General features: G+C 48.5%; 1 protein-coding gene across 1 annotated transcript in view; it reads left to right on the top strand.

The window, feature by feature from the left end:
- The first annotated feature begins 12,177 nt into the window (after positions 1–12,177).
- Positions 12,178–14,465, top strand: part of LOC142313153 (uncharacterized) — a 241,906-nt gene continuing 239,618 nt past the window's right edge. Inside the window, 2 exon segments of the mRNA XM_075352142.1 lie at positions 12,178–12,382; positions 12,571–12,684. Coding sequence (XP_075208257.1) covers positions 12,250–12,382; positions 12,571–12,684 — 247 coding nt within the window. The 5' untranslated portion in view covers positions 12,178–12,249.

Here is a 14,465-nt window from a genome sequence, read left to right on the forward strand (position 1 = left end):
TAGTGTGTATTGCGGCATGTCCAGGCGATATGGAGAAACACCTGTGTGAAGTGTCCATTGATGGCAATACTGTTGTTGCACTGTTAGAATCAGAAAGTGTATTGACTCTGGTAAAGGCCAGTCTGGTGGCAGTCGCGATGGGACCGTCAGATACATTTTCTGTGACATGTGTGCATGGAGACACCTGCTCGTACCTCACAACGGTCTCCTGCATTACTATGCCCTATGGGTCTGTGCATCATAAGGTGGGACTAGTCCCAGCATTATTACATGATATCATTTTGGGCAGGGATTTTCCTCACTTTTGGCAGTTGTGGGAGAACCAATTAGTACCCCAGGGTAGCCGCACAGATGGTCCTTCTCCCACACCTTGTGTGGGCCCGGAGCCACTGGAGGATGCCCTACAAGAGGATTCAGAGAAGCAATCCACTGAGAACAACCTCAAGTTCCCATTTCCAGTTCTGGCGGTGATACCGATGAACCCAGGGCAGAGGTAGACGTGGACGGCCGTCAACCTTCTGGTTGGCTCAATTCGGAAGTCCTGAAAGATGACTTCCAAAGCGAGCAAATGAGAGATTCTACCCTTTCTCAGGCTATAAAAAAATGTTAAAATGATAAACGGAGTGCAGGTGGATGCAGGTACTAGGCTGGCTTACCCCTACATGGCCCTGGAGAATGATTTTCTCTATCAGATAGAGAAGAAGGGGGACGACACAGTGCAACGATTGGTTGTGCCAAAATCCTACAGGCAGAGAGTGCTGGACCTGGCACACGGACATGTGATGGGGGGGTCACCTGGGGTCCAAAAAACCACCGAAAGGATATTACACTGTTTTGTTTGGCCAGGCATGCATCACGATATTCGCACCTATTGCGAGTCTTGTCCTGACTGCCAAATCTCTGCCCCTAGGCCCCGTTTCTGTAGCCCCTTAGTACATCTGCCCATCATCGAGATCCCGTTTGAGAGGATTGGGATGGATCTAGTGGGACCCCTCCCCAAGTCTGCACGAGGACACCAGCACATCCTTGTCATCTTGGATTATGCCACACGTTACCCCGAGGCTATCCCTTTACGTAACATGGCCACCAAGACCATTGCCAAGGAGCTGGTCCATGTGTTTAGTCGGGTTGGTGTTCCAAAACAAATACTCACAGACCAAGGAACCCCCTTTATGTCCAAAGTAATGAAAGAGCTCTGCAGGCTGTTACAAATAGCACAGTTACGCACCTCCGTGTATCACCCTCAAACGGATGGACTAGTCAAACGGTTTAACAAAACCTTGAAACAGATGCTCCGAAAGGTGATAGAAAAGGACGGGAATAACTGGAACTACTTACTCCCGTATTTGCTTTTTGTCATCCGGGAGGTGCCCCAGTCTTCCACCGGGTTCTCGCCTTTCGAGCTTCTGTATGCCCAACGTCCCCGTGGACTGTTGGATGTCGCTAAGGAAACCTGGGAGGGACAGATCACCCCGTTCAAAAGCGTAATAGACCATGTAACCCAAATGCAGGACCGTATTGCGGCGGTGATGCCCATCGTTAAAGAGCATATGATACAGGCTCAGGGAGCACAGAAAAGGATTTTTGATAGGGGGGCCAAGATCTGTACTTTGGCGCCCGGACATAGGGTGTTGATTAGAGTTGAGCGCGGTTCGCGGTTCGAGGTTCTCCAGTTCTAGGCTCGAGTGATTTTGGGGCCTGTTCTAGATAGAACTAGAACTCGAGCTTTTTGCAAAAGCTCGATAGTTCTAGAAACGTTCGAGAACAGTTCTAGCAGCAAAAAAACAGCTAATTCCTAGCTGGCTTTCCACTGTAATAGTGTAAGTCACTCTGTGACTCACACTATTATTTGGGGACAATGTAGAAAAATCACGGTGTCGGCTGCGCTGCTAAGAAAGTTCATGTAGATGATAATATTAATCCAGAGTTTTTATTTGCAAAATAATAAGCCACAACGCGTTTCGGGGATAAAAAGCTCCCCCTTCCTCAGGTAGGCTTAGCGCTGGCCAGGCGGCTGTGCTCTCCACGTGGGTTCTCGATCGTGTGAGCGGCCGCCCGAGCTGGAAGTCTCACGGGCTGAAGAGGACGGAATCTCCGCTGATGTCATCAGGGTATACCCTGGATTTCCCTTCGGCTATTTCCCCAGTGTTGTACCTGATGTACAACGGGATCAGGTGAGTGTGGCCATCACACTGCACTTACAGTATTTTATCATTTGATTTTACACAGGAGCGAACTTTTCTTTTAACTCACACTATTATGAAATTTCAGTGTATAGTGTGCGGGAACAGCGCCTTCAGATCACTGCTGTTTTTTTTTTTTTTTCCTTGTCTTCCTTCCCTAAGTGCGCGCGTGTAGTGGGGAGGGCCATTATGGCAGCCAATCCCAGACACACACACAGCTAAGTGGACTTTTAGCCAGAGAAGCAACGGCATGTGTGATAGGATGTCCATGTCACATGTCCCTGCATTATAAAACTGAATATTTTCCTCCAGCACGCCATTATCTGCCTTCTGCGTCCTTGGTGTCAGACATCACTGGCGCAGCTCCGTCCTGAGTCCTATCGCCGATACAGCTGTATGCACTCCATACACAGCGCTGGACAGCTTAGGGAGAGCACTTTCTATCAGTCCTTTTAAGGGCTCGTACCGGCAGGGTCAGAGCCATAGGTGACAGGTCCTGAAAACAGAGACAGCGTCTGTGTAGCTAAGGTCAGGGATTTCCTCTCTGCATTTCCCCATTAGGAGGGAATAGAAAGGCAGGCTTCCATTCCTCTACCCAGAGCCCCACAATCCTGGCACTGTACCCTCCTGTCCTCTGCACACTCCAACTCATTATAACTAAGCCATTATACTAGCAAACACTGAGTGAACTTAGTGGCATCCTAAACGTGGCTATTGGACTTTTGTATAGTCCCACTAGTGCAAAGATATTTGCAGCACGTCTGCCTGCATTGCACACTCAAACTGATAGTTACTAAGCCATTATACTAGCAAACACTGAGTGTACCTAGTGGCATCCTAAACGTGGCTATTGGACTTTTGTATAGTCCCACTAGTGCAAAGATATTTGCAGCACGTCTGCCTGCATTGCACACTCAAACTGATAGTTACTAAGCCATTATACTAGCAAACACTGAGTGTACCTAGTGGCATCCTAAACGTGGCTGTTGGACTTCTGTATAGTCCCAGTAGTGCACAGATATTTGCAGCACGTCTGCCTGCATTGCACACTCAAACTGATAGTTACTAAGCCATTATACTAGCAATTTATGCTGCCAGTTTAAGGGCCGTAGTTGCATTGTCAGGGATATTTATTCTTTATTATTCTGCTGTTAATAAAGCTAGACCACCGCTGCAATCTACACCACCTCTCAATTTTTACTACCACATTTTAAGTGCACAATCTTGTCGCAATCAACATGAGTGGCAAAATGACAGATGCTGGTGGAAAGGGGAAGAGGCATGGTGGAAAAGGGAAAAAAAGGGTTTGTCCGTGGGGAAGGTGGCAAAGCTCCATTATCATCTGCTGAAGATAGACCATCTACCAGCAAAAGTAAGATGTCTACTACTTACCGTGGACAATCCGATGTGCTCCCTTTTTTACGGACACGAACAACAGGAACAAAGGTAGATGATGGCCAAAAACGGAAAATGCTTGAATGGATCTCAAGTGGTCCAACAAGTGCCCTCTCAGCCTCTTCAAGTACCGCATCCAAAAAACACCAGTCCTCTGAGTTGTCATCCCAATCAAACTTGCTTTCTCCCAGCTCTGAAGTCTCCATCAGCCCTGCACAGTATGGTGGAACTGAGATGGCTGAGTCTGCAGAGCTGTTCAGTCACACTATAGCCTGGGAATCAGAGGTCTGCTCCCAAGCTACAGTGAGTACAGAACAGGAAATGGTCTGCAGTGATGCCCAGAACCTCTGATTCAGGCCGTGCGGACCAAGTTTCTGAGCATAATGTTGACCCTTTGTCACAAACTGTAACACCTGTGGTTATAGACAATGAGGAACATACTGATGAAGATGAGACGCAGATACCCGATTGGGATGACAACTTAAATATTCGGTCAGGGCAAGAAGAGGCTCGGTCTGAGGGTGAGGGGAGTGCAAACACAACAATTGATGATGAAGTTCTAGATCCCACCTACTGTCAACCCACAGTCAGGCACTCGAGGAGGTCAACAGAGGTGGTGGAGGAGGATGCAACTGATGACGAAGTTACCTTGCGCCTTCCTGGACAGAGTCGGAGTACTGGTAGCACGTCTACAACTGCATCCTCAGCCACCACTCTGCCTCTGAGCACTAGTCGGGGTGGATCAACAGGTCGCATGCCCTCTAAGCCTTGCCTAGCCTGGTCCTTTTTTGACATAGCAAAAGATCGCCCAAATTATGTGATCTGTAAAATTTGTCATGGTTCTCTTAGTAGAGGTCAAAACCTCAGCAGTTTGACAACTTCTTCCATGAATCGTCACATGAATAAATATCATATGTCCCGGTGGGAAGCTCACCGTGCTGCAATGCGGCCTAGCGGAGCGGCCCATCCACCGCCTGCCCCTTCCAGTGCATCCGCGCGCTCTTCATCTTCTAGGACTGTGGGGACAGCTGTCACACCTGTTTTTCCACGCACAACTTCCACCACTGTAACCGCAACAGGCAGTTTGCTTGGTAGGTCGTCAGATGGTTTGGAAGGGGAAACAAGTGAGTGTGTACAGCTCTCTCAGACATCGATAGCACCAACGTTGGATGAAGGCAACATCATGTCTCCGCCTGCACTTTCCTCACAAACCTGCATTTTTCCAGGGACACCCTACTCAACACCGTCTACACACAGCAGCCAGATCTCTGTCCCTCAGATGTGGTCAAATAAAAGGCCACTTCCTGCGACCCATGACAAAGCTAAGAGGTTGACTCTATCCCTCTGTAAGCTCTAATGCTGCCTTTCCGCCTAGTGGACACACAGGATTTTAGAGACCTTATGTCTGTCGCTATGCCCCAGTACCATATGCCTAGTCGCCACTACTTCTCTAAGAAAGGTGTGCCCGCGCTACACCAGCATGTCGCACACAACATCACCGCTTCCTTGAGAAACTCTGTGTGTGAACGGGTGCATTTCACCACCGATATTTGGACCAGTAAGCATGGACAGGGACGTTACATGTCGCTGACTGGGCACTGGGTAACTATGGTGATAGATGGTGAAGGGTCTGCTGCACAAGTCTTGCCGTCCCCACGACTTGTGTGTCAATCCTCTGTCTGTCCAAGTTCCGCCACTGCTTCTGCCTCCTCCACCTCATCTGGGTCCTCCACCTCCGCCCCAAGCCTGCCTGGTCAGGCCACCAGCGTTCTCACTGCGCAGAAGGAATCACGCACCCCTCATTACTATGCTGGCAGCAGAGCGCAACGGCATCAGGCGGTCTTTAGCTTGACATGTCTTGGGAATAAGAGTCACACAGCTGAGGAGTTGTGGTCAGCTCTGCGGTCCGAGTTTAATAAATGGTTGTCTCCACTCAACCTGCAGCCTGGTAAGGCCGTGTGCGACAATGCTGCAAACCTGGGTGCGGCCCTTCGCCTGGGCAAGGTGACACACGTACCTTGTATGGCTCACGTGTTGAACCTTGTCGTCCAGCAATTTTTAACACACTATCCCGGCCTAGATGGCCTTCTGAACAGGGCACGAAAACTGTCTGCTCACTTCCGCCGTTCAAGCGCCGCAGCTGAGCGACTTGCATCGCTCCAGAAGTCTTTCGGCCTGCCGGTTCATCGCCTGAAATGCGATGTGGCGACACGCTGGAATTCAACTCTCCACATGTTACAGCGACTGTGGCAGCACCGCCGAGCCCTGGTGCAATACGTCATGACGTATAGCCTGGGCCAACGAGATGCAGAGGTGGGGCAGATCACCCTGATGGAGTGGTCTCAGATCAAGGACCTATGCACCCTTCTGCACAGTTTCGACATGGCGACGAATATGTTTAGCGCTGACAATGCCATTATCAGCATGACAATTCCAGTCATTTACATGCTGGAGCACACGCTAAACACTATTCGGAGTCAGGGGGTGGGACAACAGGAAGGGGAGGAACTACAGGAGGATTCATATGCGCAAGACACAACAACATCACCAAGGTCCAGACATTCATCATCACCAACGCGGCAGGCATGGGACCATGGGGGACAGGGATCAACAAGGGCGCATGGTAGCAGGCTAAATGTTGAGGAAGGTGCAGGAGAACATGAAGAAATGGAGGACGAACTGTCCATGGACATGGAAGACTCAGCGGATGAGGGAGACCTTGGTCAAATTTCTGTTGAAAGAGGTTGGGGGGAGATGTCAGAGGAAGAAAAAACGGTTAGCACCTCTATGCCACAAACACAGCGTGGACTTGGTCCACATGGCTGCGCAAGACACATGAGTGCCTTCTTGTTGCACTACCTCCAACATGACCCTTGTATTGTCAAAATTAGAAGTGATGATGACTACTGGATTGCCACACTATTAGATCCCCGGTACAAGTCCAAATTTTGTGACATAATTCCAGCCATAGAAAGGGACGCACGTATGCAGGAGTATCAGCAGAAGCTGTTACTCGATCTTAGCTCGGCTTTTCCACCAAACAACCGTGCAGGTGCAGGGAGTGATTCTCCCAGTTGTAACTTGACAAACATGGGACGGTCTCGTCATCTTCAACAGTCTACCCGTACCAGTAGGACCGTATCTGGTGCTGGTAACAGCAATTTTATTGAATCTTTTCATAATTTTTTAAGACCCTCCTTTGCAAGGCCACCAGAGACAACAAGTCTGACACATAGTCAACGGCTGGAGAGGATGATACAGGAGTATCTCCAAATGAACATCAATGCCATGACTTTGCAAATGGAGCCTTGCTCCTTTTGGGCTTCAAATCTAGAAAAATGGCCAGAGCTCTCAACTTACGCCTTGGAGATTTTGTCGTGTCCAGCTGCCAGCGTTGTCTCTGAACGTGTCTTCAGTGCTGCTGGGTGTGTGCTGACAGATAAGCGCACGCATCTGTCCAGTGACAATGTGGAGAGACTGACGTTCATCAAAATGAACAAGTCATGGATCCAGAAGGAATTTACTACCCCTGTGTCATCCTGGGGAGAGTAAATGCTTGTGGATTTGGAATGTGCTTGATGCAAATCAAAACATCCTGTTTGCAACTAGGGCACAAGTGCTGCCACTGATAAGGTGTCTGTGTGGGGCCCAATTTGTGGAAAAAAGGGAGACTCCGCTTGGGGTAACCCTTGCTTACATTGTTTTTAAAAGAAGCCAAGATGAACAGAGCTGGGATCAGGAAAGACTTTGCTACCTACCCCGGAGTCATCCTGGGGACGGTTAATTATGGCTTATTTTTGAATGTGCTTGATGCAAATCTAGCTGTGAAGTGTATAACTAGGGCACAAGTGCTGCCACTGAATGGGTGGGTGTGTGTGGGGCCCAATTTTTGGAAAAAAGGGAGACTCCGCTTGGAGTAACCCTTGATTGCTGTGTTTTTTAAAAGGAGCCAAGATGAACAAGTCATGGTTCAGCAAAGACTTTGCTACCTACCCCGGTGTCATCCTGAGGACGGTTAAGAATGGCGTATTTTTGAATGTGCTTGATGCAAATCTAGCTGTGAAGTGTACAACTAGGGCACAATTGCTGCCACTGAATGGGTGGGTGTGTGTGGGGCACAATTTTTGGAAAAAAGGGAGACTCCGCTTGGAGTAACCCTTGATTGCTGTGTTTTTTAAAAATGATCCAAGATGAACAGAGCTGGGATCAGGAAAGACTTTGCTACCTACCCCGGAGTCATCCTGGGGACGGTTAAGTATGGCTTATTTTTGAATGTGCTTGAATGTAACTGTGAATTGTACGACTGGGGCACAACTGCTGCCACTGAAGGGGTGAGTGTGTGTGGGGCCCAATTTTTGGAAAAAAGGGAGACTCCGCTTGGAGTCACCTTGCGGTGTTTTACATGATTTTAGAAGGGCATGCCATGCCTATATCTATGTGTCCTCCACTTTTTCCTTGTCCTGCTCTTTTGTTTTCGCATGAGTATATGTCCTTGTCACTTTCCCATGTGTTTGTGTTGTGTTGTGAGTTGTTTGTCACCTTTTGGACACCTTTGAGGGTGTTTTCTAGGTGTTTTTATGTGTTTGTGTATGCCTGCCATTGTTTCCTATGCGGTTCGAGTTCGGTTCGTCGAACGTTCGACGAACCGAACTCGAACGGGACCTCCGTTCGGCGAACCGTCCTCGAGCCGAACCGGGACCGGTTCGCTCATCTCTAGTGTTGATCCTGGTCCCCACGGCGGAAAGCAAATTCCTGGAAAAGTGGCAAGGCCACTTTGAAATTATGGAACGGGTGGGTGAAGTAAACTACAAAATGTACCAGGCTGGTAAAAGGAAGCCTGAACAGATTTATCACGTGAATCTGATAAAACCCTGGAAGGACCGTCCAGCTCTGTCAGCAGGTCTGGCTCTTCCGGTCTGCAAGCAGACCATACCGAAGGTCGGGATTGCGGAGACGCTGTCGACGAATTAATAGATCGGCTTGGAAAAGCCCGGTATATCACGACCGTAAACTTAACGAAGGGCTATTGGCAGATCCTGCTAACGGAGGCCGCTAAAGAGAAAACTGCGTTTTCTACACCGGAAGGTTTATATTAGTATGTGTATATGCCGTTTGGACTTCATGGGGCACCGGCAACCTTTCAAAGGTTGATGGACCGAGTCCTGAGGCCCCATAGGCAGTACGCTTCTGCGTATTTGGATGACATCGTCATATACAGCCTGGACTAGGAGACACACCTCCAGAAACTACAGGCCGTGATTGAGGACCTGCGGGAGGCGGGTCTAACAGCAAACTCCAAGAAATGTCATATCGGGCTGGAAGAAGCCCGGTATTTGGGATACATAATTGGGAGGGGAATCGTTAAGCCCCAGATTGACAAGATACAAGCCATTCAGAACTGGATGCAACCAGTCAACAAGAAGCAGGTGAGAGCTTTTTTTGGGAATAGCCGGCTATTACCAACGGTTCATTCCCAATTTTGCAGCTACCGCTGTTCCCCTGGCTGATCTTACCAAAGGGAAGAACTCTCTTCCTGAGGAAATGGTGATGGCCAACTCACTGAATGAATTTAAGAGAGGAATGGATGCATTTCTTGTTAGTAAAAGTATAGAAGGTTATAAATAGCATAATCTTACAGGTAGATAGAAGAGCTACCTAGATTATTAGAGGAATGGGGGGGCTGCAATACCAAGACAGGTTATTAAACTTGGGGTTAGTTAGTTAGGAAAAACAAAGGCTTAGGGGGATCTAATCACAATGTATAAATTTATGAGGGGACAGTACAGAGACCTTTCCAAAGATCTCTTTACACCTAGGCCTGCGACTGGAACACGGGGGCATCCGCTACGTCTTGAGGAAAGAATGTTTAATCATAATCACAGATGAGGATTCTTTACTGTACGAGCAGTGAGACTATGGAGCTCTCTGCCGTATGATGTTGTAATGAGGGATTCACTAGTAAAATTTAAGCAGAGCCTGAACGCATTTCTTGAAAAATATAATATTACCAGTTATGTATATTAGATTTTATGACAGGGTGTTGATCCAGGGAACTAGTCTGATTGCCGTATGTGGAGTCAGGAAGGAATTTTTTTCCCCATTGGAGCTTATTTGACACATTGGTTTTTTTTTTGCCTTCCTCTGGATCAACATGTTAGGCTACGGGTTGAACTAGATGGACTTAGAGTCTCCCTTCAACCTTAAAAACTATGAAACTATGGAAAGACTCTGTCATGATCAAATGGACCTCGGCAGCTGAAGAAGCCTTCCATAACTTAAAATTAGCTCTTTGCTCTCAACCTGTGCTAGTGACTCCTGACTTCCGCAGCGAGTTTGTGGTCCAAACGGACACTTCTGACGCCGGTATAGGGGCCGTATTGTCACAACTGAAGGACGGAGAGGAACATCCAGTCCTTTATCTTAGTCGGAAACTAAATAAGCATGAACGAAACTATGCAATAGTGGAAGAATGCTTAACCATCAAGTGGGCTCTAGAGTTCCTCAAATATTACTTGGTTGGAAGGAAGTTGCGGCAGATCACTGACCATGCCCCTCTCAAGTGGATGCACTTGAATAGGGAACGGAATGGCCGAGTGACCCGGTGGTTCCTTGCCCTTCAGGCCTACCGGTTTACAGTGGAACACCGCCCTGGGGTGCGGATGGGGATTGCTAATGCCCTGTCTCGTGTGCACTGTTTTGTGGGTGTCGATGCTCAGCCGAGGTGGTCTGAGCAGAGGGGGGGATATGTGAGACTCATGTGTGATTAGTGGATGAGGGCAGGTATATCTCACCCCGGTATCGGTCCTATGTGACTTAGCCTGGTAAGGATCACCTGGCTACTAATGGATTAATGGGAGGTGAAGGACGGATGTAAAAGGAGTCTGGGAAGTTGGGGAAGGTCTCCATCCAGTAAGCCTGTCTGTGTAGGAGATACTTGTGAGTGGGAGCAGTGCTTGATGTTTGTAAGGTTTAGCTGGAAGGGAGAAGCCCTCCAGTTGGTAGTTAGGATATCATCCTGTATAGTTAACGCCGGACGGGCAAGGATTTATTTTGTTGGTGGTTTTTTTTTGTTTATGTTTCACTGCAATAAACCTGACCCAGCATCAGTTACACCTGTAATTCGGCTGTCTGCCTGAGGTGAATACGTGCCCTTTGAACCCAGCAAAGGCGATCCCCGAGCGTGTTATCACAATATATATATACACACACACACACACACAGTATAACAGTATATATATGTATCCCATCCAGGGAGAGTTGGAGAGAGATTTAGTTACTATCCTGGGTAATTCCGGGTACTATAGCTAGTGAGAAATATACCGTATTTTTCGTTTTATAAGACCTACCGGATTATAAGACGCACCCCAAATTTAGAGCTAAAAAAAAGAAAAAAAAAGGAAAAATCTGGGCAGCACCGAGCGGCCGCACAGGGAGCCTTTTCGGACAGCACCGAGCGGCTGCACAGGGATCCTTTTCGGGCAGCACCGAGCGGCCGCACAGGGAGCCGCGCCGAGTAGCACCGAGCGGTCGCACAGGGAGCCGGGCAGCACCGAGTGGCCGCACAGGGAGCAGCGCCGAGCAGCACCGAGCAGCCGCACAAGAAGCTGCGCCGGGCAGCACAGGGAGCCGCGCCGGCCACCGCACAAATCTGCGCTGTCCGCTGCACAGAGCCGCGCCGGCCACCCCACAGAGCCGTGTCGACCGCCGCACAGAGCCGCGCCAGGCCGCCCCACAGAGCCGCGCCGGCCGCCCCACAGAGCCGTGTCAGCCACCGCACAGAGCCGCGCCGGGCGCCGCACACAGGAGCACAATATTGTCCCGCCTCCAGTGACCCCTTTACACTACGGCCCCCCCGTAAGCTATATTCGGATTTTAAGACGCACTTATCATTTTCCTCCCAAATTTTTGGGAGGAAAAGTGCGTCTTATAATCCGAAAAATACGGTAAGTAAATCGCCCCCTATCCCTTATCTCAATAGCCCCAAAATTATGCTACTTTACTCTCATGACAGAAGCTCATCACACGTAGGAATCCTCTCTGTGACCTCTAGATGTGTGAAGTGCTCGCATTATTGCTTCATACCGATATCACAACTGTAGTAATTGTATTTTATATGTGCTTACACCGGCTTATCTTCTCATTCAGATCCATACAATATCGGATCCTCTCAGTGGAGATCTTCTATATAATTGTTCTGCTTGACCCATCAAGGATGGACAGAGACAGCGAGAAGATGGCGGAGAGGCTATTACACCTCACACTAGAGATCCTCTTCCGGCTTACTGGAGAGGTGAGAGATTCTGATGACGTCACATTACATCATTCTTATCTATGGGAATAACAGATGGACAGAACTGGAGAGGTGAGGACTCTGGAAATGTCTGGAGTGAGATTTATTACTGTGTCTCTCCATAACCAGGATTACACAGTAGTGAAGAAGACCTCTAATGAGCGCTGTCAGGCCCCTGTGTCTGAGGGATGGGGAAGACCCCTGAGCCCAATCACGGGGCCTCCACCTCACCCCCCGATACATGAGGACATCAAGGACCAGAAGATCCTAGAACTCACCTACAAGATGATTGAGCTGCTGACTGGAGAGGTGACACTGCTGGGAATGCTGGGACATTATACAGTAACGCTATGAAGGGATCGGGGGTGACGGTATCATTGTATGTGTCAGGTTCCTATAAGGTGTCAGGACGTCACCGTCTATTTCTCCATGGAGGAGTGGGAGTATTTAGAAGGACACAAAGATCTGTACAAGGACGTCATGATGGAGGTTCCCCAGCCCCTCACATCACCAGGTAATAGACAGGACTAAATACACACGGCCTATAATTATCTGTATGTAAGGAATGAATTCAGTCCCTGTATGTGTCTCCTCCAGTTCTATCCAGTAAGAGGACAACACCAGAGAGATGTCCCCGTCCTCTTCTCCCACAGGACTGTAAACAAGAAGATCCCGATGTTCCTCAGGATGTGTCTCCACCAGTTCTATCCAGTAAGAGGACAACACCAGAGAGATGTCCCCGTCCTCTTCTCCCACAGGACTGTAAACAAGAAGATCCCGATGTTCCTCAGGATGTGTTTCCTCAAGGTCTATCCAGTAAGAGATATCTATTCATGTACTTTCTACACTAATTTTGTGTTTACATTTTTAGACTTTCTGCTCTGTTTTTTTTATCTGTATTTTCTTTGCTTCTGCTTCTTCTGCTGTTTGTTTCTAGTGCCTTCTCTATGTTATTATGATGGCAACTCAAAGACCTACAAAGGGTTCATGAATACCCTGTTTACTCGAAAAGACGACCTACACCGAAAATAAGACCTAGCATAATTTTATCAGATTGTTGGAGAAGGCTTGAAATATAAGCCCTCCTCCAAAAATAAGCCCTAGTTACAGTCAGGGCCAGCGTTGGGAAGAGTCAAACTGTGCAATTTCTCAGGAACCCCACTTTCTTAGGGTCCCCATCAGTTGTATTCTAAGATTGATTGTTTAAGGACCTTTGATGACTGCAAAGACATGTGACATGATGTAACCAAAGGTCTCTTAATTACAGTAGTCTAAATGAACTGACCAGAAGACAGGCGGGCATGCAGGACTGGCATTAGGGGAAAGAAAGTGCAAACTGAGCAATTTCACAGGGCCTCCATTCTCCTAGCGGCCCCAGTGTTTATATGCCTATTATCGGACTGCTTAAGGACCTTTTTGACAATGTCTTTGATCACATGCTCTAAAGTAGTAAGTATCGTTCCCTCCCCTTCTGTATATGCTGGCTGGACTATTTCATAAATGCCTGCTATAGTTTACCTATACTAGTCTGGTGAGGTGTTCTGATCCAGACTTATGCGGGCGTCACACAGTACGATCTATCGTGCAATCGTACCCGCCCCCGTCGTTTGTGCGTCACGGGCAAATCGCTGCCCGTGTCGCACAAAGTCGTTAAACCCCCGTCAAATGTACTTACCTGATGAGCGACCTCGCTGTGGGCAGCGAACATCCACTTCCTGAAGGGGGAGGGACGTTCGTCGTCACAGCGACGTCACACAGCCGCCGGCCAATAGAAGCGCAGGGGTGGAGATGAGCGGGACGTAAACATCCCGCCCACCTCCTTCCTTCCGCATAGCCGGCGGGAGACGCAGGTAAGCTGTGTTCATTGTTCCCGGGGTGTCACACGGAGTGATGTGTGCTGCCCCGGGTACGATGAACAACCGGCGCCATTAAAATTAAAAGATTTTTTTAAATTAAACGACAAGTACACGACTCACGATTTGTGAACGAGTCAGCGTCGTTCGGAGGTGTCACACGAGACGACGTCGCAAGAGATGCCGGATGTGCGTCACGAAAAACATGACTCCGATGATGCATCGCGCGATAGATTGTCTCGTGTGACGCTCGCATTACATGTGGTTGTTGTGCATTACTGCTGTTAGCTGTTGTGATGTTAACCCTTGTTGTATTTTTGTTCCTGCCTTCCTGCTCTTGATTTTTTTCCTTAGTCTCACACTGTTTATTTCTGTGAGTTTTCAATGTGTCCCGTCTGTCTTAATCTATGTTTCCATCATATTCCTGTCCCTTCCCCGGGTGGATAACAGATTAGATCTGGTCAGGAGAATAGTAAGGCATGAGACTCTGGCATCTCCATCTTCAGGGGTAATCCAGAGGTTAGAAATAGCTTAGGGTCCCCTAGCGTGAGGGACAGTATAGGAGCCTCCTATCCCTCATTATCCTGCAGTCACATTGTCGTTATATCGTCGGGGTCACGGTGTTCGTGACGCACATCCGGCGCCGTTAGCGATATCGTTGTGTGTGACTAAAAGGCGTAACGATCAACGTTCGCAAAAACGTCAAAAATCGTTAACCGTTGTCACGTCGCTCCTTTTCATAAT

Source organism: Anomaloglossus baeobatrachus, chromosome 5 (assembly GCF_048569485.1).
Source record: "Anomaloglossus baeobatrachus isolate aAnoBae1 chromosome 5, aAnoBae1.hap1, whole genome shotgun sequence".
NCBI lineage: Eukaryota > Metazoa > Chordata > Amphibia > Anura > Aromobatidae > Anomaloglossus > Anomaloglossus baeobatrachus.